At 39.4% G+C, this 23,971-nt stretch overlaps 1 protein-coding gene across 2 annotated transcripts; it reads left to right on the top strand.

The window, feature by feature from the left end:
- The first annotated feature begins 1,580 nt into the window (after window positions 1-1,580).
- On the top strand, window positions 1,581-22,932 carry ZC3H14 (zinc finger CCCH-type containing 14). 2 transcript variants are annotated; one of them, XM_084207144.1, is made up of 17 exons: window positions 1,581-1,693; window positions 2,456-2,498; window positions 5,726-5,840; window positions 8,888-8,928; window positions 9,074-9,269; window positions 9,626-10,046; window positions 11,476-11,636; window positions 12,715-12,815; window positions 13,448-13,603; window positions 15,083-15,157; window positions 15,606-15,762; window positions 16,380-16,603; window positions 18,808-18,928; window positions 19,827-19,963; window positions 21,001-21,095; window positions 21,927-22,033; window positions 22,661-22,932. In XM_084207144.1, the coding sequence occupies exons 1-17, from the start codon at window positions 1,658-1,660 to the stop codon at window positions 22,665-22,667; spliced, it is 2,193 nt and encodes a 730-aa protein (XP_084063270.1). In that variant the 5' UTR covers window positions 1,581-1,657; the 3' UTR covers window positions 22,668-22,932. The 2 variants fall into 2 exon arrangements, with proteins under 2 accessions (XP_084063270.1, XP_084063271.1); XM_084207145.1 differs by lacking the exon at window positions 2,456-2,498 and having other exon boundaries at window positions 1,608-1,693.
- Window positions 22,933-23,971: the final 1,039 nt, after the last annotated feature.

Genomic DNA, 23,971 nt, shown 5'->3' with positions numbered 1-23,971 from the left:
TGAATCCAGGGCATTGGTGCAAAAAACAAATTGTTTGCCTCAAACATTACTTCTTTTTCGCTTACTATTATGCTTACCTTGTAAGCTTGTCATCACAGCATTCCTCCTCCCTCTGCAACTAATCCCTTGTAGCAGTAAGAGATGCTTGTACTGGGTGTAGATGCTTGTACTGGGTGTGTGTGACCAATTTTGGCAGTGGAGGGGCTACAGGGGTGACTTCTGTGAGAAGCTGCTGGAAGCTTCCTGCGTGTCTGATAAGGAAAATGCCAGCCAGCTCCAGGACGGACCCTCCGCTGGCCAAGGCCAAGGCCAAGCCCATCACTGCTCCTGGAAGCGCCTCTGGGATGACATTTTTAAGAAGGGTAGAAAAGTTATTGCACACAAGCAAATTTCAGCCAAAGAGAGGAATGAACATATGCAATATTTTCTGCAGGAGCCAAGGTCAGTGCAGAAGGAGGGGCAGGAGGTGCGCCAGGCACCGGAGCTGAGATTCCCCTGCAGCCCGTGGCGGATACCATGGTGAGGCAGCTGTGCCCCTGCAGGCTGGGCGGGTCAACAGGGGAGCAGAGATCCACCTGGAGCCCGTGGAAAACCCCATGCTGGAGCACATGGATGCCTGGAGACTGCGGATGTGTGGGAAGCCCATGCTGGAGCTGGCTCCCGGCAGGACCCGTGGCCTTGAGCAGCGATGATCCCACGCTGGAGCGGGTGTGCCACCGGGACCAGTGACCCTGTGGCACTAGGGGCAGCCCGTTCCTGAGGGACTGACGGCTGTAGCCATGGAAGGGACCTGTGGCAAGGCAGCTCGTGAGGAACTGCGGCCCGTGAGAGGATGCACACTGCAGCAGCGAGGATGCGGTCTGTGCGGCAGAGTGCTTCTGCTGGGAGCGGGGGAGAAGGAAACAGTGCCAGGGAACAGGTTGTGAACTGAGTGTGACCTCCATTCCCTGGTGTTGGGGGGAGACGGGCAGGGAATCGGGAATAAAAATAAACCCAGGAAGAAGGAAGGGGTGTGGGGAAGGTGTTTTAAGATTTGGGTTTATTTCTCATTATCCTACTCTGATTTGATTGTTAATTAAACTAATTTCCCCAACTTTGTTTTATCCATGACAGCAATCAGTGAGTAAGGTCTTCTGTTCTTGTTCTCAGCACGAGGGTTTTTGTTAAATTTTTTCTCTCCTGCCCTGATGTGAAAAGTAGGTGACAAAGAGGTTGTGGTGGGCACCAGAAAACCTATATAGCTGTAGTGTGGCATTAAAAGTTACTTGAATACTTCGTCTGTAGCTATATCATAATTTATTTGTTTTTTGAACAGATAACAGAGTATTCGATTTGTGTAGTTCCCGAGAAAGAGCATTAATATTGAAATAACCCCGCAGTTGTGGTTCTGGCATTCAGAGTGACGCGGTTGCCGGTCGGGCAGCCCGGAGCAGGCCGTGCTGCCAACGCGGCCCCTCAGCCACGGGCCCGCCGCCGCTCGGTCCGTGGCCCCAGGGTCCCGCTCGCTGCGGCGGTGTGCCCGCCGCCCGGCAGGGGGCGGTGCCGGCGGAGGCCGCGCGCTGAGCCCGAGCGGCGCTCGGTACCCGCGCGGGCGGCGGTGGGAGCCGGGCCCGGGGCCGCGGGGGACGGGCCGGGACGGGGGAGGCTCGGCGCGGCCATGGAGATCGGCACCGAGATCAGCCGCAAGATCCGGGTGAGACAGAAGCAGCCGGGTCGCTCTCTCCGCCCGCGGAAGGAGGCCGGGCCCGCATGTGGGGGCAGGCCCAGCCGGCGGCTGAGGCACCGGGCTCCGGCCGGCCCCCCCGTCACAGCAGCCGGCGGCGGGGTCCTTCGGCCTTGGGACTCCCCGGGGAGGGCGGGAGCAGGAGAGTCGTTTTTGCGGAAAGCGGGGTCGGGGCACCCCTGTCCCCCGACGGGCAGCTGGCAGGTGCCGTCTGTGTCCCGGGGCTGCCACTGTCGCCCTGCAGAGCCCGCCCGGCCCCGGGGCTGCCCCGGGGGCCGCGCACCTTGGCCGGGTGGGAGCCCCCGGTACCGGCCTGTCAGGGCCTGTCAGCCGCTCCCGCTCGGCGGTCACAGTTTGGAAATCCCGGCAGGTTTCTGTTTTTCTGCTGAGCTGGGAATTGCCTTTTATCAAACCATCTCAGATTCGTTTTCATTGCTCCTTATGAGTCCGGGTGGTATTTGCTTTAGAAAGGACAGCTGGGACTTGGAGGTTGGATGGTAGCGCAGGAACTGGTCTATCGGAAATACGGTAGAGTGAGATTCCGTTACTCTGCTGTCAGCCCCTCGCTGTTAAAACGTTCCTGTCGTGAGAGTAGAGAATAGGAAAAGTTTAACATGTTAAATCAATGTACTCAAACAGTAAATGAGAGAAACTTTGCTAAGGCTCCCACCTCTTTGCAGTTAGAAATACTTTGTTGGTCCATCCCTTAAATAATATTTCATTATTTTTTAGGGTGCTATAAAAGGAAAGTTGCAGGAGCTGGGGGCTTATGTTGGTAAGTTTTGCCATGTGTTCAGCAATCTTCTCTAGATCATTTTCGTTATGTAGGAAAAAACCCAGCTTAGCTAATGGAACTTATTGTTACCTGTGTTACTGCATACAGAAACCATTAGCATGAGAAGAAATACCTGAAGTGCTGGACTATTAAAAAAAAAAGATATATACTTCACAAAATATTATAGTAAGCCTAAGAGGAAGCAGTACGTGAACATCTGTATATGAAGAACTAAAAGAAAACAACTATCAGTCTAATAGTCTTTGCCTTTAGAAATGGTGGCAAGGGATTTGAAAGAAAAACCATGATGTGAATATCTAAGGAAATTCCTTTGAAGCATTAGGAGAAACATGATATAAAGCAAGAGCCTTGGAAATACAGCAGCAGTTAGCTGTGACCACTCTGAGATGGAATCAGTCTTTCTTAGGCATATTTTTAACAGCTCTTGAATTCAGGGTGAGGCATCTGTCAAAATTAGGAGAGAGGACAAAGATGAGTAAGTGGCTTAGGAAATTAAAAGGCCAGGTCAGAAGCATTATGTGGGACAAACCTATAAAATGAAAGAGCTACATTGAGCTGATGATGATGAAATACATGTATCTGAATCTTAGAGGCAGGGGGAGATTCCATTTTGGCTTGTGGCAGGAGGATGAGCCATGTGAACATCTGTGGTCTTATGGATTTGGTTTTTTTTTCTGAACCAAGGAAGAAATGGGTATTGCACTTCAGACTAGGTCTTTTCTGCAGCAGTAGAAGTTGGTAACTTGACACAGCATTCTGTTGGAAACAAAATACCTCAGTCCTGAAACTGCATTGTTGTTGTCTGTGATGCTTCTTGGATTTCAGGTGAAGAAAAGGAATTGAAAGCATAATTTAACGATCCTGTGAGTTGCAGGGCCAAGTTCAAAGTTTGTTTGAGCCCAAATTCATCTTCTTTCCTATTTCAAGGTAGACATTGTAATTGTGGAAAAATGTATTGGCTCCACAGAAGGGAGTTACCTATGAGCTGACAATCTGAACTCAGTTGTTGGCTAGGAGCTGTGTTTCAAACTTTTTAATTGTAAAATCATCTTCTTCACCATCTCAAAGCTTGTCTTTTTAAGTAACTCATTTTTTGTTGTTTGTTTGGTTGGGGGTTTTACCATCATTCCAGGTTTCAGTTTCTCAGTCCTTGATTCTTTGCTTTCTCCTGTGTTTCTGAAATAAAAGGTTTTCTTGTCTCTAATACCAAGATGCTGGTAGAATACTAGTCATCTTTGATTCCAGCTATGATTGTTGTTTCTTTGTTTGCCTTCTGTCTCTGTATTTAGAGGACAGGTTTCCTGTATTCCCAGGATCAGCGGACAATGTCTACAGTTTCTTCTCAGTCAGCTTCTGAACTTCTTTAAATAACTTTGTATTCTTTATTGCTAAGTCTGTCTTGCCTTGGCCTCTTTTTTCATTTTAAACCACTGTTTCCAAATTTCTGTGATTTTTCAGGTTTCTTTTCTTGATTAGAGTATTTTGGACAACTTTTAAAGTAATCTCTTTCAAAAACTCTCCATTTCTTCTTTCAGGTAACTAGTAAGAAATTGGTTCTCCCTCATTCTAGCCTCTGCACAAGAACCATGCTTTTGTTTCTTTCTGTAACTGCTAATTCTTTTCTCTTGAAAACTTTTCTACAAGAAGATATTTCGAAACTAACTTGTGTAGAGCTTAGAAAGGAAATATTCATATATTTGAAGCAAGATGAAGTCAGTTACTTATTCATCAGCTAGGAAATTTTTCAAAAGGCTGTAGTTCCATATGCCTTTTACGTTGGCATAAGCCAACTAAGTTACTAAGAAAGTTTCTACAGTTACCAAGAAAGTTTCTTTCCTTCTTCTATCATACTGTTACAGGTAATTGTGCTAACTTATGCTTTTATCTGTACTTAAAATATCTTCTTTACTTTATCATATGTTAACAAGAGCTTATCATGTTTCAAAGTAGCTTGGCTGGGCTGATAAATAAAATTCATTCTAAGGTCCTAGGTCTGAACATCGGTCCATCTTGTGCAGCTTGTAGTTTGCAGTGAAAAAGAAACCCAAACACAAAGCAGCAACAATGAAAACTGAAACAAACAAAAAGCCACCAAAAAGAAGTGAGGGTTTAAGCTTGGAATGGGTTATGTTTGGCCAGTTGAGTAGTGGTAGTGCAGGTACAGTGTGTGAATGGTATTTTTGTAGTCTAGGGGAGTGAGAACTTATTTACAGTGTACATAGGTATAGAAGAAAGGCAATTTCTTTCATTTAGATTTTGATTTGTGTTTTTCATTTTTTAGGTCTTTTTAGTGTTGTGTACTGTCTTAGCTTGATTAAATAAGCACAGCTGTATCAGTACCTTGATTCAGATTCATAATTTGAGGTATTTCTCAGCTGTTTGCACTTAGTATTGTTATATTCATGTCATGCCATGAAGTGGGATTGGAGAACATGAGATGTTTGATTAAACTAAATTGAAGTCAGTGCTCAAGAAGCACAACTAATGCCTTTGAGCAACAATTGTGCCAGTCATTCGTTCAGCAGAGGCCAGAGTGAAATGCCAAACACCAAACTCCCCAAACACTTAATGTGGTGATGTTGGGCTCTAAGCACCTTCCTATGCATTCTGAGGAGTGGGAGTACCTTGTATGCAAGGGAATGGGTTTCTCTGTGTGTGAAATTGCATGCATTGCAGAATAGAAATTCAGTCTGGAGGTTGCTGGGATTTGTTTAATTTTTGTAGGTAGAAAATCTGGAAGTGAATACAGTTTTGATTTGTTCAATGCACATATCAGAAATGGATATTTATTTGTTTAGTTTTTGTAACTAAAGGAAATTTAACAAGGATAAGGTGCTGTATTTGGCAATATTTGAGGTGATGAATATTGCAGATGTTTGCTAGTATTCAAGAAAAAGAATATAGGCAGCTGAGTGGCTTTCTTTTATTTTGTCCTTCTTTCCATTTTGTTTACTCCCTTTTTAAATACACTGATCTTCAGCTTGTGCTCCTGTAAAGTTGAGAATCTTTTATTCCTTGCTTGTAGATGAGACTTGTATTGAACCTCAGAGGAAATGGAAGTCTTTGTTAATTTGCTTACCTAATCCTCTATCTGCACCGTCTTTATAGTAAGAGAAAAAGAAATTGGTTATTACTTGTTTAAAGATGTTTGCTATGTCTTCCATGATTTATTATACTTAAAAACAACGTATTTCTCTTTCTATTAGATGAAGAGCTCCCTGATTATATTATGGTTATGGTGGCCAATAAGAAGAGCCAAGAGCAGATGACAGAAGACCTTTCCCTTTTCCTTGGAAACAATACTGTCAGGTTTACTGTCTGGTATGTTTGCAAGCTGCTTGTCACACTTCTTATTAGTGTTGCAGGACTGCTTTCTATAAGGGACACCTGACAATTAAAAAAGTTATTTATCTTCCCATTATGTAATTTGTATTAATAAAATCTTCTGCTTTGCATGTCTAATAAGTACATTAGTTTTAGTCTGTCAGCAGTTAGGCTTTAGATGTGATAGTTAGGTGGCAAAGGACTGGAGGACATATTTGTTTATAAGCCAGTCAGATTTGTAAGTAAAGTGCTCAGATAAGTGGGGGCTGTATGTTGACTTAAAATTATTCCTGGAAAAGCCCCTGTGAGCATGAGAGCATTTTTCACTGCAGTTAGATGTGAAGGACCAATCTGTTTGCTTTTATGCTAACAGTGCTTCAGATTGCTGTGCATGGGAATTACTATATCAGGGCAGATGAGCAGTGGATCTAATTCTGTGTACTGTCTTTGACAAGGCTTAGCACCAAATGCTTAGGTATTCCCACCTCTCAGGCTATTTATTTATTACCACCACCCAACTCCAAAAATCAAAAGTAGAACCTCAGAATTACTGTGAACAGGACAAGTTAGCAACACTTCAACTCTGCTATCAGCTCCTGACAATGTAGATTCATTTATTCCATGATGCATGACAAATTTAGCCATTATATTTCTCATGCATTTTCTAATACTGAATTTGTTTTACATTAGAAGCCTGTAAGTAAATCCACATTTCAGACATTTGACTCTTAGAGATTTTGTTGCTTTCACAGTTGTGTCTTTTTCAAGTTAATCTTATTTCTGAATCTCCTACCTAATAGAGCTTTAAAAACATTATTTTGTTTTGTATAGATGAGAAAAATACTACAATTTTTTTTCTCTTTTTCAGTTTGCTTTCTTTGACATTTTCATACTGACAGTTTACATTCACTTCCAATATTTCTTCTATGTAATTAGTTCCTAGGAGCTTTTCTGTTATTGAGTAGCAGAGAGAAACATTTTAGAAGTTGGCTATGTTATGAAATCGTAAATACTGACAAAAAATGAAGAATCGTTCCAGCTATTACAATTCTCTGTATTAGCTATTGAAACTGATGGATTTCCAGGTGATAATGTAACTTGTGTGGATATAGTTTGATTTTACTTAGACAGGTTTCATTTTCTCCTGGCATTTGTCAAAAATATAATAGAGGAGTACAATTAAGCATGGACCTCTTTTTTGAAAACTGCACAGGCATTTCTTTGCTGCCTTTTGTGGCCTGCCTAGGTGAAGCTTTTGGGTTTCAGTGTATCAGGAAATCATGCAGTTGTCTTTCTCTTAGTAGTTTTGGGAATCAGACAAATCAGTGAAGTTTACAAGTGGATGAAGATGTAGCTCCTGTACTATGGTTTTGACTGAATCCTGATACACAGTAAAAAACTGTGTAGCAGAAAACACTTTCAGGGCTTTGTAAATGAAATGAAAACTTTATTGAAAAAATAATAAATATGTAGAGAAAGCAAATTTCATCAAAGAAATCAAGATAATTTTATATATTTATATTTTAAATTATGTATTGACTATATGTGCATATTATACCACCAGCTTATACCACCAGCTGGTTTTGACACCTGCTTAAATTTTAAACATAGTGACTGTTTTAACCCTAAGTCAGTAGTCTCATTTTTAAAAAAATTATTTATTTATTCATTGATTTATATTTATATTTATATTTATATTTATATTTATATTTATATTTATATTTATATTTATGTGTACACACACATACACATACATACCTATATATGTAAGTACAAACTCAATGCTATGAGTGCTCTAGCAGGTACCAAAGTAGGTATTGGTTAAAAGAAGGATGGAAAAGAAGACAAGATGAAGCCTGTGAATAAGCTGTAAGGGAACTGGGGGAAAAGTATTACATAGCATTGTAGCTGGGAGCTTTATATGCTTTTACTTCTTCTAAAGACAACTCAGAACATATATGTTCTTAAATGTTGATTAAATGCAGTACTCAGCAAGATGTGCCTCCCTTGGTTTGTCTCTGTAGCTGGTAATTTTGGGCCATCTGACAAAAGTTTCGCAGCAATTGTGACAAACCTGGCAATCCTGCTGGTTGGCCACCACTTCTTACTCTGAACCAAGTGTCAGATCAGTTATTCTGAGGTCAGTGTGAAAACTGATCTGCATCACCAGAGCTCAGCTGACAAGTGTTCTAGTGAAAGCTCACAAGGAGAACAAGTATAAGCCTTCATTATACCCACATGCAGTCTTTGCAATATGTTCTTGTCCCTTAGCTCATTTCTAATATTCAGCCAAAATTATGGACTTGCCCATTATCAGATTTGAATTCCAAGTAAGATATGAGTTAAAGTGTTGGGGTTTTTTTCTCTCTTCTCTCTGTAATATGTGTTTATTTTTGAGTAGCCTTATTGTATTAAAGCCATGTAATTTTCTGTGTTACTTCGGCTTAGTGTCTTTTTCACAGGCAAAGGGCAAATTTCGTACTTCACTGAAATATTTTTGCTCATCAGCACATCTCAGAGAGTATTGTTGGTATATACAAAGCATGCTGGAAGAATCCTGAGAATCTTACATACTATGAGTTATATACTGTTTGAGTTTGTACTTACAATTATGTCTAACTACTGTGTAATTAAAGTTTCATATATAAAGTAAAATTTTAGGCTATGCTTTAGGCTTCTAACTTAGGTTTTTTGAATCAATCTTTTTGATACTTAACTCCATTGCTTGTAGTGAAAGGTGGATAATATTGGCTTTGATTATGTAAACCAACTAAATGCCAGAAGTAGATGATGTGATATACTCTGCCTGCACGTGCAAGACATATTGGAGGCAGGGTACTTTAAGCTTCCCTTTTGAGGTTGAACATACTCTGGTTGATGGAAAGTGAAGTCTTAAGGGTGAAAAGGCAATGGGTTTCTGAAAAATGATTAGTTTCTATCTATCTCTAGACAGATATCTCTGTCTTTATTAGTCTGAATGTAAGTTGAACTTTTTTATTTCTCCTTTTTCTCTTTTGCTTCCTTCCTGGTCTGCTGTCTTTCAGGCTCCATGGTGTTTTGAATAAGCTGCGATCTGTGACTACTGGTAAGTAAGAAAATTAAATTTTGAGTGAAGGGAGGCTTATTTTTTCTGTGTAGTGTTATATGTCTTGAGTTGTAAAAATATCTTGTCTGTTTCGTTAATTTTTTGTGTGGTTTAATGTAAAAGTGAAAGGTACCTGTCTCCACAGAACCAACCAGTGTAAAATCTTCAGAATCTAATATCTTTGAGAGCAACCTGCCTTCCAGCAAAAGCAGTTCATGTGTGAGTGATGAGAGGAGGCGAGAGGATATCTTGCCACCTCTTGCAGTGTCAAGCACTCGGACTGAAAGAAATGACTCCAGAGTTTCAACCAGCTCGCAGGAGCAGAGGAACACTGCTTCCAGGTAAGCCTACTGGCTACTTCCTAACACACCTTCAGACATCAGTAGTTGTGTGAGTGTAGTAGACATTATAAAGAGAACAGACACTTGGAAAGATACAAGTACTTTTGAAGAGTAAGGCATTGCTACAATTTGTTGTACAAAAAACCTTAAATCAGAACTCAGTTCTTTAAGCAACATAGCTTAAAGATTAGATTAGGGCTTAGATTAATTAACCAAACTGAAAAATATCAGTGTGTTAAATTTGTATACACAGTAATACCTTAATGATTCTTCCCTCCTGGCTTTGATTAAAAGACAATTCTCATTTTCCAGGACTTGACTTGCAGATAATAGTTGGCAATTTCTTTTTTTACCAGGCAGTCTTGTGAAGATGGTTCTGCATCCCGCTTAACATCAACGGTCAAGCCTTTGAGGGAATTGTCACCTTCTGAAGCTGTAATTGACATTAAACCTGAACCAGATGATCTAATTGATGAAGACCTAAACTTTGTGCAGGAGAATCCTTTGTCACGGAAGAAACCTATTGTGACTGTAACTTACGGTTCCTCTCGTCCCTCGGCCGAGATCTACCGGCCACCAGCTGTCAGGAGTGCAGATGGCAATGTTCACGTGCCCAGATTGTCACAACAGGGCAGCTTGCAGGGGAGCCGCCAGTTAGACACACAAGGCTGCAGGTCTTTGGAAACAGGCCAGCCGTGCAATCCAGAAGCATTTGGCAGCTTAGCAGAAGGTCACAGACCCACCTCCAAAATCGGTGCTGATAAAGTGGGCAGTGAGGTTGGTACAACCTAAAGTATTGCAAAAGTTTATTGTTCTTAGGAACCTAAATTGCCATGTACTCTTCAGTAAAATCTTGACCTCAGAGAAATCAAAAGACTTCTGTCATTAGTACCAGTAGGTTTGAGATTTCATCCTTTGAGTCCACTGGTAAAAACAGATTGCATAATTTGACATCATTATCTGAGAGCTTACTGCATCTCAGAGTTAATTACCATATACATCTTCATGTCATATTGACTTGGACTAACAGGTTGGCACATTGTGGAGCTGCATATGATGAATCAGAAATTATAATTCTGACCTAAAGATCATTGAATCAGCATGATTTTCCCTTGTATTCTCCAGCTTTACACAGTCCTGTAAATGAGGATTTTTGGCATGCTGTTTATTAGCCCAGATACATTGATGATGAGGAGGATTATTGTTACTATCCTCTTTAGAACCTTGTCAGTTAAGAATTGTTTGGGATGGATGTTGGACAAGGACAAACTAAAAGATGATTGCTGCCCTAAGTACTTTGGAGGCCAAAATAAGCAGTCCTAGCTGATAGATTATTTATATGAATGAAGAGCCTTTTTTGAGAGGAATGAAGATAGTTATGGCTGCTAATTTTGTAACGAAGCAAGGATTTTACATACCTTGTATTGCAAGTGCATCTATGTTTATTGCGGCTCATAAAGTTCTCTGTCTTTGCCACTACTTAATTCTCCATAAAGGATAATGAATTTTGCTTGGAAACCTAGAATGCTTTACAAAGATACATGCTGATATCATAGTTGTTGAGAATGGAGAAGTGCAAATGAGACTATAATAATTTATTTAATGTACATAAATCACTGATGAATGTCAGGAACATCTCTCCTTGGAAATGTTCAAAAAAGGTCTTGTGATAATTTTCTTCAGTTACTGTTTCATGAATAATATCCAGAAGAGACAACAGGGACCTTGCCTATCTAAACTGGACCATCCTGGCTGTGCGTAACAGTTAGCATCCTTTGAAATATGTTGTTTTCTTGCTAGAAGTGAATCCTTAAACCTGTCTGAAATTAGGGTTGATACAGAGGAAGAAAGTAATTCATGCTGATTTCACTTTTCTCTCTCAGTTTTTTATCATACTCATCTTGAAGAATACTATAAATTTCTTTGGAAAAGCCTGGTTTTCTGTAGGCGTTGGATATTTTTTCTCTCTGTACTTGAGAGACTTTTTCTTATTTTTTTCCTTGGTGTTGTTTACAGTTACATTTCCAGTCAGATGTTTCAGCGTAAATGTGTCTGATTTTCATATTACCCAGAGCAGTCACTTGTCCAGCTGTAATGGAAGTTCTCCATCTCCTGGCTCCAGGTGGAATTGCAGTGCTTTCTTTGCTGGCTTCCTGATACATGGTTTATGCTAAATGAGCTGTTTTGCCTGCTCTGTACGTTGTAGGAGGAAAACTCCAGGAAGAGACGGCTGCCTATTGTAAGCTCGGTAGTCAAAGTGAAAAAGTTCTGTAATGATGGAGAAGATGAAGAGGAAGAGGAAGACTATGGATTGCGAACAGGAAGCATCTCCAGCAGTGTGTCTGTACCTGCAAAGCCAGAAAGAAGGTACTGAAGATCTCAGTGTTTCTGAGTTTTCAAGAATTAATATAATGAATGAAAACTTTGGAAGTGGGGAAAATCAGTTTGCACTTTCAAAAATTGACAGACAAAATTTAGTAAACAATTTTAATATTTTTTGTACTATCTCACGACTCTGTGGATGAGATGCCTGTTTATGCCACCCTTTTGCCTTTGATTTTGTAACCTCTTTTCATCATTGCATGTAAGATGCAATGGAGTGTGAATTTTTACATTATTTGGGAGAAACTTACTGGCAAAGGAAATTAATGTTGACATGTTCCAGACCAGGTATTTATTGTGGTAAAATAATTTTTCAGTAATTTGATTTATTTTCAGGAATAGTTTTCAAACCAGTTATCATTGTTCTTTAAAGTGATTTCACCTGTTCAAACAGGTGAGGTTCAGAGGTTTTTCCTTTTTTTCTGCTCCCGAATTCTGTCCAAGTGTCACGCATTAGTCAAAGTGCATATCTTTTGTATCTGATTTTTAACAATAGAGTGAGAACATGTAAACTAGAGAAGAGATGGTTCTACTGACCTACAGTGCTAGTTTGTATAAGATTTATTTTAAGCTAATAGACTGTATTTACCTTCAGTACCACGGCATATTGATCTGATTTAAGCTTCCTTTTGTTGATGTTAAAGACAAGCAGAAAACCTTTTTTTACAAATTATATGTTTTTGATGGAGTCATTCTAATTATGCAGCTGGATCATATTTCTCAGGATGGCTGCATAATAATTGGTGCCAGTACAAACATAGCAAGTGATAAGTGGTGGGCAGAGGTGGGAAGAAATTAATGGCAGAGTGCCTTTCATATGTAGCATGGTTTTACAGCAGCTTGAGAGGTGAAATCACGCATCTGGGCTTCCATTTTTTAGAGCATTTTGTGGATCTCCATCCACCAAGAGAATAGATTACTGAAAGCTGTTTTGGATAAAATAATTGTAGATGATGATTTCTGTTAATATTATTCCTGTGTTAAGGGGAAACAACTGTCTTTAACATGGATACGATTGCTGTGCAATCCATGTGCAATTAATTTTTCTTTGTATTTCCTTTAGACCTTCGTTGCCGCCTTCAAAACAGGCCAATAAGAATTTAATACTGAAAGCAATCTCTGAAGCACAGGAATCAGTTACAAAAACAACCAATTATTCCACTGGTAATTAGCACGGATTTTGCTTGTGTTAATCTGTAATATTTCCAAATTCTCTCGTATAAATCCAAGCTAAAGAAATCACTTAGAGATAACACAGAATGTTACAAAGCAAGTCAGTTATATTTGAGGGATTTACTGTGTCCTGTTTTGTTACACTGATGTTCAGTGATGAATTATGAAAACATAAATGAGGGAGGGTGTCTCTTTGAACCTAAGTGATTCTATGAATCTGCTGCCATTTTTTTGTATTCTATTTGGAAGCACTTCAGCAAAGGGTAACTAGCATCATATGAAGAGACATACTGATGATCCATTATTTATATGAAAGATGGAATGAAAAGTGATTTCAAAACTATCAGAAAGTACCACATTAATTATATGTAGAAGTGGATGAATGAGTACAAGTAGGTGTTCTGAGGTGCCACTCAGGGTGCTCTGTGCACATGCACAAATACTCTTGAACAATAAGAATTTTACAGGTAGCTAAAGATGCTTTTTATGGAGACAGATGTTTGGGATTTTTTTTCTGTGTGTGTAGGAATTTGTGAGTTATTTTAGCACGATATATCTAAAAACAGTACTGTTGTGTGATTGGGTAGTCTGTAAATGATTTGCCATTGTTTCTCTATTTAAAGTTCCACAGAAACAGACTGTTCCAGTTGCACCAAGAACTCGAATTAGCCCAGAAGAATCACAGTTAGAAGTAATTCATGTGCAAAACAGACTGCCTGTTCTGGGTTCTCAGCTTCAAGTAGAAGAGTCAAAGGAGCAGACAGTTGAAGAAATTCAAGGTCATTTGAAAATATTCTTCAAGAATTTATACTAGGGAATATCATTTTACAAGCTGAGCAGAGAAAGCTTTTAATTTTTAAGTCTGCATCAGAAGTTGCATGCAGAACTGCCCTGAAGACCATGCAGCTTTCAAAAGCATGGCTGTCAGATAGATTCATGTATCTGAACACACAGACAACCTCAGAGGAGTTAATCAGTAAGCAAAGAATGTTACAGCTTTGTGGCATGTCACTGAAGAACAATTTTGCATAAGCACTTGCATTTGGATAGCTTCTCTTTTCCCCGTCCTTTGCATATTTTCTTTAGTGTCTTGTAGAAGTAATTCTGTCACAAAGCTTAAGTGAGAGAGAAGATACTCTAGAGTATTTTGAACAATTTTCCAGTGTATGAAGTATTAAAAGATTCTTTCAACACGTGTTTTCCACACAAATGGTTCTAGTGTTTTATTTTTCAGTTTAAATATAAGAATACTCTTTTTGCTCTTACAGGACAGCTGATAGATACCAGGCTAACTGTGTCAGCTTTGGTTTTTACATCTGTTTTAAATCTCCTGAAGAGCATAATATTGAAAGGCAGTCACAGTGCCTTTTCAGCATGGTTTTCTTATAGAGGATGGGGGACTGTCTTTGTTAGTCACAAGGAGTCATAGAAGAAAGGCAGGAGAAAAAATATTTCCATAACAAGTATTTAGTTTATACTTGCTAAGTGTTTAGATATTTGGATAATGAATAAAATGTGGTTTTGAGTAAGATTTTTGTTATGTCATCCTATGGTTGTTGTAAAGGAATGGTAAACATTCATTTTAAAGATTGAAAAAGATTTTTAAAAAGATTTTTGCAGTTGCTTATTCCTAATACAGATGTATTTGGAATCTTTCTACCACCCTAAAGTAGTTGAAATTGTATCTGTAAAGTATGTGAGAAAAAGCTTCATCAGCCTTTGAATTAATGCACAGAAAATAATTATGCTAAATATTTTCACTCTTTTGCCATTGAAATGGAAATTATAGCTTGCTTAGGAAATCTACAGAAAGCAAAAATAATTTCTTTAAATCATATCTCAAATGTAGAACAGTGCTGCTATGATTTGCTTCAGCTCTTTTAAGAAGACTGTAAAGTAGTCCCTTGTTAGTTGCTTTCCTCTGTGTGTGTTCTCTGAATGGCCAACTCCTCTACAAATGAGGAGGAGGAGGAACTTGGCCTTCATCAGTTGCTGCGCCCACAGACCTCATTTGTACTGAGCAGCGATTATGGGAACGAGCAGTGTCCTACAGTACTTAGATTTTGCCATGTTACTGTTCCTGAAACAATGAGAAAAGGCTTCATAATAATGAGAATGACTTTTAAAAATATTAAAAGTATGAATGTTTTTGTTGTTGATTTTTTTAATCAAAAAAATTAGAGAGTGTGCCTCAGTTCTCTAATTATAGTTTCATGTTGACATGCTGTAAAATATGCTTCTTACTGCTGTTTTTGTAGGAATTGAACAAAAGGAGCTCTCTTGTCGGCTTCAGATTGATCCTATGATTGAAGATGCTTTGCAAGTGTCTCAGGGTTAAGTCTTGTGATCTTTTATTTTCTAATCTAATATTACTGGCCAGTGAATGTTAAGATACTCCTTTTCAATTAATTATACTGATTTCTACAATTATCTAGTTTCTACATCTCTAAGGAATGAATACATTACATTAGTATCTGTTCAGAGGATGAGAGATTTGGAGGGGGAGGGAGGTTGCACCCTTTTCAATGCTGTTTCAGCATAGCCATTCCACTTAAAAAATTTCCTAATCTGACCTAATATGGTTTATGGCTTCTGTTTATCCACCTCTGTGGAATTAACAGGGAACTAAAAACGTTTACTGGAAACTACTAGGAAAAAATTAAAACAAAGTAAGATTAGCTTAGTGACCATGTAAATTGATATTAGAAATATTCTATAAGTTAAGAGTACAACTGCCACCTTATTTTACTCTTTTCTGTGTCATTTTTTTTTCTTATGCAGATTATTGTGACCCAGAGTCTCTGGTGCACTCAGATACTCGGTCGTTTATCCTGAAGAAGCCCAGGTTATCAGAGGAGATGGTGCCACAGAATCAGCAATTGGGAAAGAAGGGTACAGAGGCAGTGCGCGTTCACTCAGGACGTCTAATACAGACACGGTGAAAAGCTACTTCATTTAGGACAGTTGCTAGTCAAATTGCTTGTTTGTGGTTTAGATGGAGCCATTTGGTCAGACTTGTGCTTTGTCAGTTCAGTCAGGAGGTGTGAAATCACACAAAATGGGCTGACTTTGAATAGCAGAAGAAAAAAAGCAGGGGCAAAAAGCCTCACAGGAATTCTTCTCTAGGAAAATAATCCTAGGGTCAACTGTAGCTTGAGCACGTCTTTGATTGCAAGAAAGAAGGAACTGAAAAGTACTGCTCTTCTGTTCTGATTTCTGAAATCTTAGTCAAGTAATCATTTTGCTTAAATTGCCTTTAGTTTTATACCAGTTTCACCCTTGGACTACATTTCTTAAGAAACATCTTTTAACATAGTATTGAGTGCGGTGAATCCTGGACAATGATTTAAGGCTCCTTACTGGAGAGTTTGACCAGGAGAAGCCTAAAGTTCATGTCAGCCTCAAACAAAGTTCCAGGTAACAAATAGTCCTACCTGTTACAAGTTTAAACCATTCTGAACAGCTTGTACTACTTTCACTCACTACCACAGCTCACATTGACTCAAACCTCTTGAGTCAGAAAATGTAAATTTACTACATTTCTTTGTTTCATAGAGACCAGCTTGCACAGCCAGAGAAACCTGCTAGTCCCAAGTTCATTGTGACACTGGATGGCGTGCCCAGCCCACCAGGATACCTCTCTGATCAGGAAGAGGAAGATATATGTCTAATGGAAGGATTAAAGCCAGTTACCCAGCACATGTGTGCTGGCAAAGGATTGAAAGGTCTTCGAGCACAGCAGATGCAGATTGTAACCAGGCAGCTGGAGAGCTGTGATGGTAATTATACTGACCAACGGGATGTAACCTTGCTGTGCTGCTTGAGCAGGGCTACACCTCCTGGATATATCATTCTTAAGAAACCAAAGTGGTGGTGTTTATTCTTCAAATTAGAGCATTCTTTAGGCAAGTGAAATCTTGGAGTTCAGTGGGAACCATCTCTTCAGAAGCCTTGGTCTTAGTATACTAGAACAATATGGTACATGGTAGTTCTCCACACATCATAGTATTAAAATTTGATTGGGTTTTTTTAGGTGTTTGTTTGTTTGTTTGGGTTTTTTTTGGCTTTTGGGGTTTTTTTTTGGGTTTTTTGGGTTTTTTTTGGGTTTTTTGTTTTTTTGTTTTCTTTTCTGGTTGGGTTTTGATTTGTTGGGTTTTGGGGTTTTTTTTATTGGTTGGCTTTTCTGTTGTTTTGTTCTTTTTGGTTTTTTGCAAATGTAGTTGGTCTTCATTGCCAGAAATCTGCCCTTCTGGTTATAATTTGTCCCTGTGCTGATGGACAGGTGATGTTACAGTTAACACACTGACATGCCTTGAACTTTTAAAAATATGTCAGATGGTATTAATGTTTCTGTTGAGGGTGTGACACCAGAAGGAGCCTGGTAGTGTAAGGTGTTGGTAGAGTCCAGTGGCTAGCACCTGAAAGCAGAACTTAGTGCATGATTTTACATGAAGGTTTGTATATTCTCTTTCTATATTTCTTTTGAATAACATGGGAAGTTGCTTGCTGAACTACATGTTTGAATTGTTTAAAATCCTAACATGGTGATGAAAAACACAGAGGTTACTGTTTTGTCATAGGCCTGTTGCATACAAGCCTGAGGGCTCTGCTTGGATTCATGTTTTTTATTTAGCTTTCTTAAGAAAATAAGGATTGTTATTTTCTGTAGTAGCAGTGTATCCAAATTTCTGAACTAAATAAAGAATACTATTTTATGCTGTACCGAGAACCCTTAAATTGCATGGATCCAGCTCTAAATGTGTAATGCAATTATGAGAGCACCATAGCAAAAGATCTTTTAAGTCCTTGTCCTTTCAGTTCCCTGGCTGCAGAAGTACTGCACATATCAGGCAGTCTTAAAGAGTAAGGGAATGTTGTGTATCCATGCACTTTACTAGCACAGAGAAACATTAGCACACTTCCTTGCAAATCAATGCTTTGCTGTGTGTAGCCTCAGACTCCTCACCAAAGCTGCTTGGTAGAGTGTTGCCTCTACAGTCCTAGCTCTGTTAATGATTCCTGTGAAGTAGCACGGATGGCACTGAAGCTCACACACAATCAAATCCATGTGGAAGGGGTCTGTACGAGCCAGTGTGGTCCTGCAACAGGATGGCATTATTTGGCTTTGGTGGGTTGCAAGGAGAAGGCATAAATGAGGCTAAGGATGGAATGAAGCTGGAATAATTTGTGTCATCAGTAAGATCAAAGAAGGAAGTCTAGGCAGTGCTGGAAAACTTTGAAAAGCCAAAGGTTTAGGCAGATTTGGGAAAATAAGACAACAGCCACACATGTACAATTGTCTGAATTTGGAGAATAAAGTTTTATAAGCAATTTAAATAGGAGAAAGTCAAAGTCCCATGTTCCTGTAATGGTAGTGAAGGTGTGGAATGTTTCAGCTTAGAATTTCTTAAAATACTTTTTGGATTAGAGTCAGGGTTCAGGTAACTGAAGTGTCTTAACAAATTACATAGATGTGGTTCTTCTTCATTTATGCCCCCATAATAATAAAACTGATTATCATAAGAATTGATTTTTAGCTTTCGTCTCTTGAAATAATTTTCTAGAGTAAAAAATATATTGGAGAAAGAAACATGGCTATAATTATCTCATGGCTCAGCAGAACAGTCATAACTCCGGTTCAATTAGGATCATTGTCTGTCTGTCCAAGTCTTTAAATCAAAATTCTGATTAAAAAAGAAAACTGATTTATTTTGCTTGTAAACAGTGTAAATTTGATCTTTTATGATCAAGCTGCCAAAAGGCAGCTGTCAGTCTTAATATTATGACTTTCCACTTCATAGTTTTGGAAATTTTCTTCAGAAAATAGGATTCTCATAAACTTCTACTGTCATAACTTTTTTGATTAAGAGAGAATAGAAGTACAGTGAATTTTGATTGCGTTATATTGTTTACACCGTGTTGCATATAGAATCATAAAGGTCCCAGCTTGGGGTTGTTTTTTTTCTTCTTTCTTACCATCCAGTGGAAATGGAAGACTTAAGTATGCTACAAAAGCAGGAGAAGGTGCTGGAGCGCTGCAAGTACTGGCCTGCCTGTAAAAATGGAGATGAATGTGTGTACCATCACCCCACACTACCTTGCAAGTGAGTAGTACAGAGCTCATCCACTTGACATGCTATTTTGATTTTCATTCCAGTGCTGCAAACTTCTGCTCTGTGTCAGTAAATATTCCAAGGCAGCACAAACCTGTCAGGGCAGGATCAGAGCTAGATTATCACACTGTTATTCCTTCTGTTTTCCACCCCTCTCCCAAGTGTCAGAACACAGGGATGGCTGCTGCACCCTTGCAGAAGAAAGCTTTAGTTAGAGTACAGGCTGGTGTTCCTGAGTTGCTTAAAGATGTAGGAATTTGCCTCTTAAAAGAATAAGCTCTCTTCTGCCAGCTGTTAGAGTGCTTTTGAAGGTCAGGTTATCTTAAGTAGTAGTGCAGTGATTGTAGGTTTTAAGTTTCAAAGAGAAGGGGAACTCTTGAACACACCCTGTGCTTTTGACTTCTCTTCCATAAGTAGGAGCAGTGTCTGTTTTGAGGTAACACTTACCAGACTGGTTAACTTCAGTTGGACGTTTGAATTATCTTATAAAATCTGCTGTAACTAAGTTCAAAATAAAACTCTTCAGAGAAAAACATGTTACTAGGGAGCACTGCACCCCTCTCTGGGGAAGGTCTGATTTCACATTGCCTTTGCCACTCTGTGCCGCACAGTAGGAGAGATATGTCCTGGCTTGCACCAAGGAGTTTGGGACCAAGGTGCCCTGAGAGTGAGGTGGTTCAGTTGTTCACTGCATGGAGGGAGGGTCTGCAGGAAGGGCAGCTGAATGCAGGTGTGTGGGTGCACAGCTCGTGCACTACACTGTGTGCCGCACTTGGGAAGGAACCAAGACATGCCCCAGCCGTGCTGCATCTCTGGCTTTCTGTGTGCAACAGATGTTTGGGGATTTTGCTCCAAGTATGAGCTTTTGACTCAATTTCTTTTCCCTCAGAGTTTTTCCTAACTGCAAATTTGCTGATAAATGTCTGTTCATCCATCCAAACTGTAAATACGATGCGAAGTGCACTAAGCCAGACTGTCCTTACACTCATGCCAGTCGACGAACCCCCCATCCATCTCCTAAACCAGGTGAGCACATCTTCTTGTTTTCTGAGCTTTAAATGAAAGGGCTAAAGGGACAACAGGACTTTTGGAAACAGAAACTGAGAGTGATGTAAAAAATGTTTTGTTTGCTAATTTTCTTACAACTGTTAATGCAACATGAAGAATAATAATCCAGTGTTACTGCAAAAATTATTATCAGAAAAATACTCCAGTGCTCTTATGCAGGAGTCCATATGAAGGCTGTGCAAGGCCAAAACGGTGACTTGCACAAGTTGTCTGTTTCATGACTTGTCAAGTTGTCTGAAGGGATTAGCCAGCACTGCAGTTTTGCTCAGATTTTTTTCTTAAATTGGATGCATGTTGTACCAAGGGCTTGTGACACACACTGAAAACAAAGGCTCCTGCCTTTGAACATTTTTTTCTTTAATGGCAGTGTAGGAGTGAAGTTGGTGTAGTGATGAGATGACTTTTGGGGTGAGGTTACTCAGTGAAGGCAGTTGCTGTGTTTGATATGGGTGGATGTTGCTGAGCCTTTGAATCATGCCAAGGTTCAGGGCCTTTACTGCATGCTCTTTTGGAAGTGATTTAGCCCCTGGTCGCAGTTCATGCAGTTTTGCTACCTTGCCAGACCCCAAGTACAATGTACTTGTCTCCTGTATCATTTCCAGCAGCTCCTCCATATTCCTGGAAAGTGCAGTGCCTGTGCTTCTCAGTCTCGTCAGTTGAAACTAACAGGCTTCCTGCTGTCTCAATTTAACATCTGAGATTCTCTGCCTACCAAAATCTCTGTGTAATTTGCTGGAAGTTTTGCCTTGACCATGGTACTTCCTGTCCTGAAATGGTGAAGAACCAAGTTAAATGATTACCTGATGGCCTTGTTTTACTCCAGGATCTACCTACTGCATTGGGAAATGTCTACATTTCTTGCTGAATTTTGGTGTATCATAAAATGGAAATTCTAGCAGAAGGATTGATACATTTAAGGTTGTATGGAGCTGTCTTAAAAAGGCAATATATTCTGATCCAGACTCACTTCCTGTTCTTTTTGTTTCTGCTATTAGCACCCATGCCCACGTTGTCCATACCCTCCAGTAGTCCACTGTGCAAGTTTTTTCCAGCTTGTAAGAAAATGGAATGTCCATTTTACCACCCAAAAGTAAGATATATCTCCTATCTTCCTTCTTTTCTAGAAAGAGACTTAAAACAGGCGACTTTGGGACAGGAAATGTTACTAGAATTTAACTCTTTTTGCTTTTACTGTTCACATTTTAACTTTGCCTTATAAGCAGAATACACAAAAGTAGTGACTTAAGGAATTGGAAAAATTTTACTTTTAAGTTACCTTTCTACCAAATGCTGCTGGGGAGTTTCAAACAGGCCAAATCTCTTCAAAATATACCCAGCCAGGATGCTGGGGGCAGAGAGGAGCCTTTTGGGAAGGAATATGTCTCAAGACTCTTGACTCTTCCTTCGCATAGCTGCAACATACAAAAACTTGAAAGGTTGCCCAGTTACCCTGAAATTTATTAATGTAATCTTTATACTACAGGAGTCTAGTACTTGGATACTTCTATAGAATTGTGTCCCTGCATCTGTGCAGTGTAGTGCTTTTTCCAGCCCTAATAATGCCAAAATACCCATGCTTAGATACTATTAGCCAGATACTCTGGCTTTTCTCCCCCCTCAGGTAATGCTGTGTCATGCTCCCAACTTGTACACAGAGATCAATTCAAGCTGAACTCTGTAAACTCTTGCAAGCAAAGGAATTTCCACCAGTCAGAGCAGTGGCAGTTATGGAGCATGAAATTCCTAGTTGGTCCTTCTTGAAAAGGATTGCTTGTCACTGGGTTGAGCTGGTTGCACTTGTGGCTCAGTTGCACGTGAGATGTGTCCCACAGCAATACCAGGGTCATAGTGCAGCTCAGCATGTTCAGGAGTTCAGGCAGCCAGCACTGAGCAGCCTCTTCTGAAATACTTTTGGTTTTAGCATTGTAGGTTTAATACACAGTGTACAAGACCAGACTGCACTTTCTACCATCCCACTGTTGCTGTACCTCCGCGCCACGCCTTGAAATGGACTCGAACTCAAGCCAGGTGAGAAGTACTTTTAACCTAACCAAGAAAACTAAAAGGCATGTTATGACATTACTAATGTAGTAATGTGTGTACACTTCTGTGTACACACACAGAAGTAATGTGTGTGTGAGGGTGAACAAAGATGTATGAAGAAAAATACCCCTTATAGGCAGCTTTCTTTTGAAGACATCCCTGTGCTGCTGTTTGGTAGTAGTTGTATAAACATTAACTAATGTGATGTAAGCCTGATAAATGAGTGCCCTGCAGCTGAGACAGAGCAGTCACTGGAATCCTGACCTGGACAGGTGGTGTTTTCTGAGTTTTATTTGAATAAAGCTGAAAATCCTTTTACCATTGTTTTATCTTATGTCTAAACTGTCTTTTCCACAATAGGTTCAGCTGTTTTCTTTGAGTGTTTCTAGCAGAGCAGCTCCTCCCTGTCATCCACCTGTGATTTCATAAACCAGTAGCAGACTTCCCAAAGCTGCAGTTATGGGCCTGCCATAAGGCTCATGTGATTTAATGATCCAATCCCCTCTGCAAAGGTTTTAACCATTACAGGGGTAGGGAACAGAGCAGTTCTCAAATCATCTTTACAGAGGGGTAGAATTGCTCTGATGGAATCGATCTTTTCTTCCTCCTCAGTGAATGAATATGATACAACCTGGGACTGAGCTTTGCCTCCTCTGGACAGTAGAGGACAAGAGGATCAACCACCAGGACAGAGGATGCTAGGAAAGACTCATACATTTTGGACTTTGAATATACATTGTTTTCATAAAACGAGGTTGATTGCATACTTGAAATGTCTCTAATTTTCCAAGTTTGTAAGTTTGGACAATTTTACATTTTTTTTACGCTGTAAGAAAAAAACATCTGTGTAAGAAAAGTTCTACTTTAAGTTCCATTAAAAACCTTCAAAGCACATTTTGTGTTCTGTTATTCCTGTGTTGGGATCATACTGCAAGTACTTTTTGTCCAAGTGTTTGGTACAGTGCACATGGCTGCACTGCTGTCCCAGCACCCAGGGATTGGGTAAAGACAAATGCTTTGTCCTTTAGGTGTTGTTCAGTGCAGTGGTTGTTGCAGTCCTTCTGCTCTTTAAAATGGGGACAAAAAGACAAGGGAAACAAGCAGCTTCATAAGCCAGAACAATTAAAGAATTACTGATACTCTTCTCCACTTAAAGCCTATGATTCGCCACTTCGCTTGGAAATAGATACTCTGAGATGTCTCCATTTTACCCAGAAGAAAGAAAATACTGCTGAACTTCTAAGGAATTCTTTTTTCCTACTGAGCACGCTGTGGTTTTCTCCTTCTAGAAAGTTCCTGTGACTTATATGGCAAAAAAATAATGCACACACACGCCCATAAATACAGTTAAGTGATATTAAAATGATGAAAAGTGTTGAACAGTAACATAAATGCACTTTTTTATTAAATCTTTTTTTATATTTTGGGGAACTACATTTTCACAAAAATATACAAAAGAATTTCTTTTTACAAATATTTACATTCAATATCAGAAAACAATGATAGCTACATATTTTAAACTTAAATTTGACAAATATAGTCTTGAATTCCGAAACTTAACACTCCAGGAAAAGTATTTTTAATTTTTTTTAAATAAAGTACTCAAAGTTCATATTCAAATTTTAAAAAATCTTAATTAATGCAAAAATCTGACAATTTATATATATATACTTTAAATAAACATACAACATTGTTACAGGAATTAGATGTTCATGGTAGAAACCAAAATGGAGTACACTTAAACCCATGATCCATATAATATATGACCATACTTTTGGACTAGTTTAAAATACTTTTTTTTTCTTTTTTTTTTTTCTTGTTAAAGCAAGAGGGATTATCCGACACACTCCATAATGAAACAACAAATCTGAACAGACAACTGCATTTTAAGCTTAAAGAACTACAGTAAAGTATTTTTGTAAG

This window comes from Fringilla coelebs (genome assembly GCF_963513975.1).
Source record: "Fringilla coelebs genome assembly, chromosome: 6".
Lineage (NCBI taxonomy): Eukaryota > Metazoa > Chordata > Aves > Passeriformes > Fringillidae > Fringilla > Fringilla coelebs.
The sequence above is the reverse complement of the archived record's forward strand: the minus strand, read 5'-3'. Positions and strand labels throughout refer to the sequence as shown.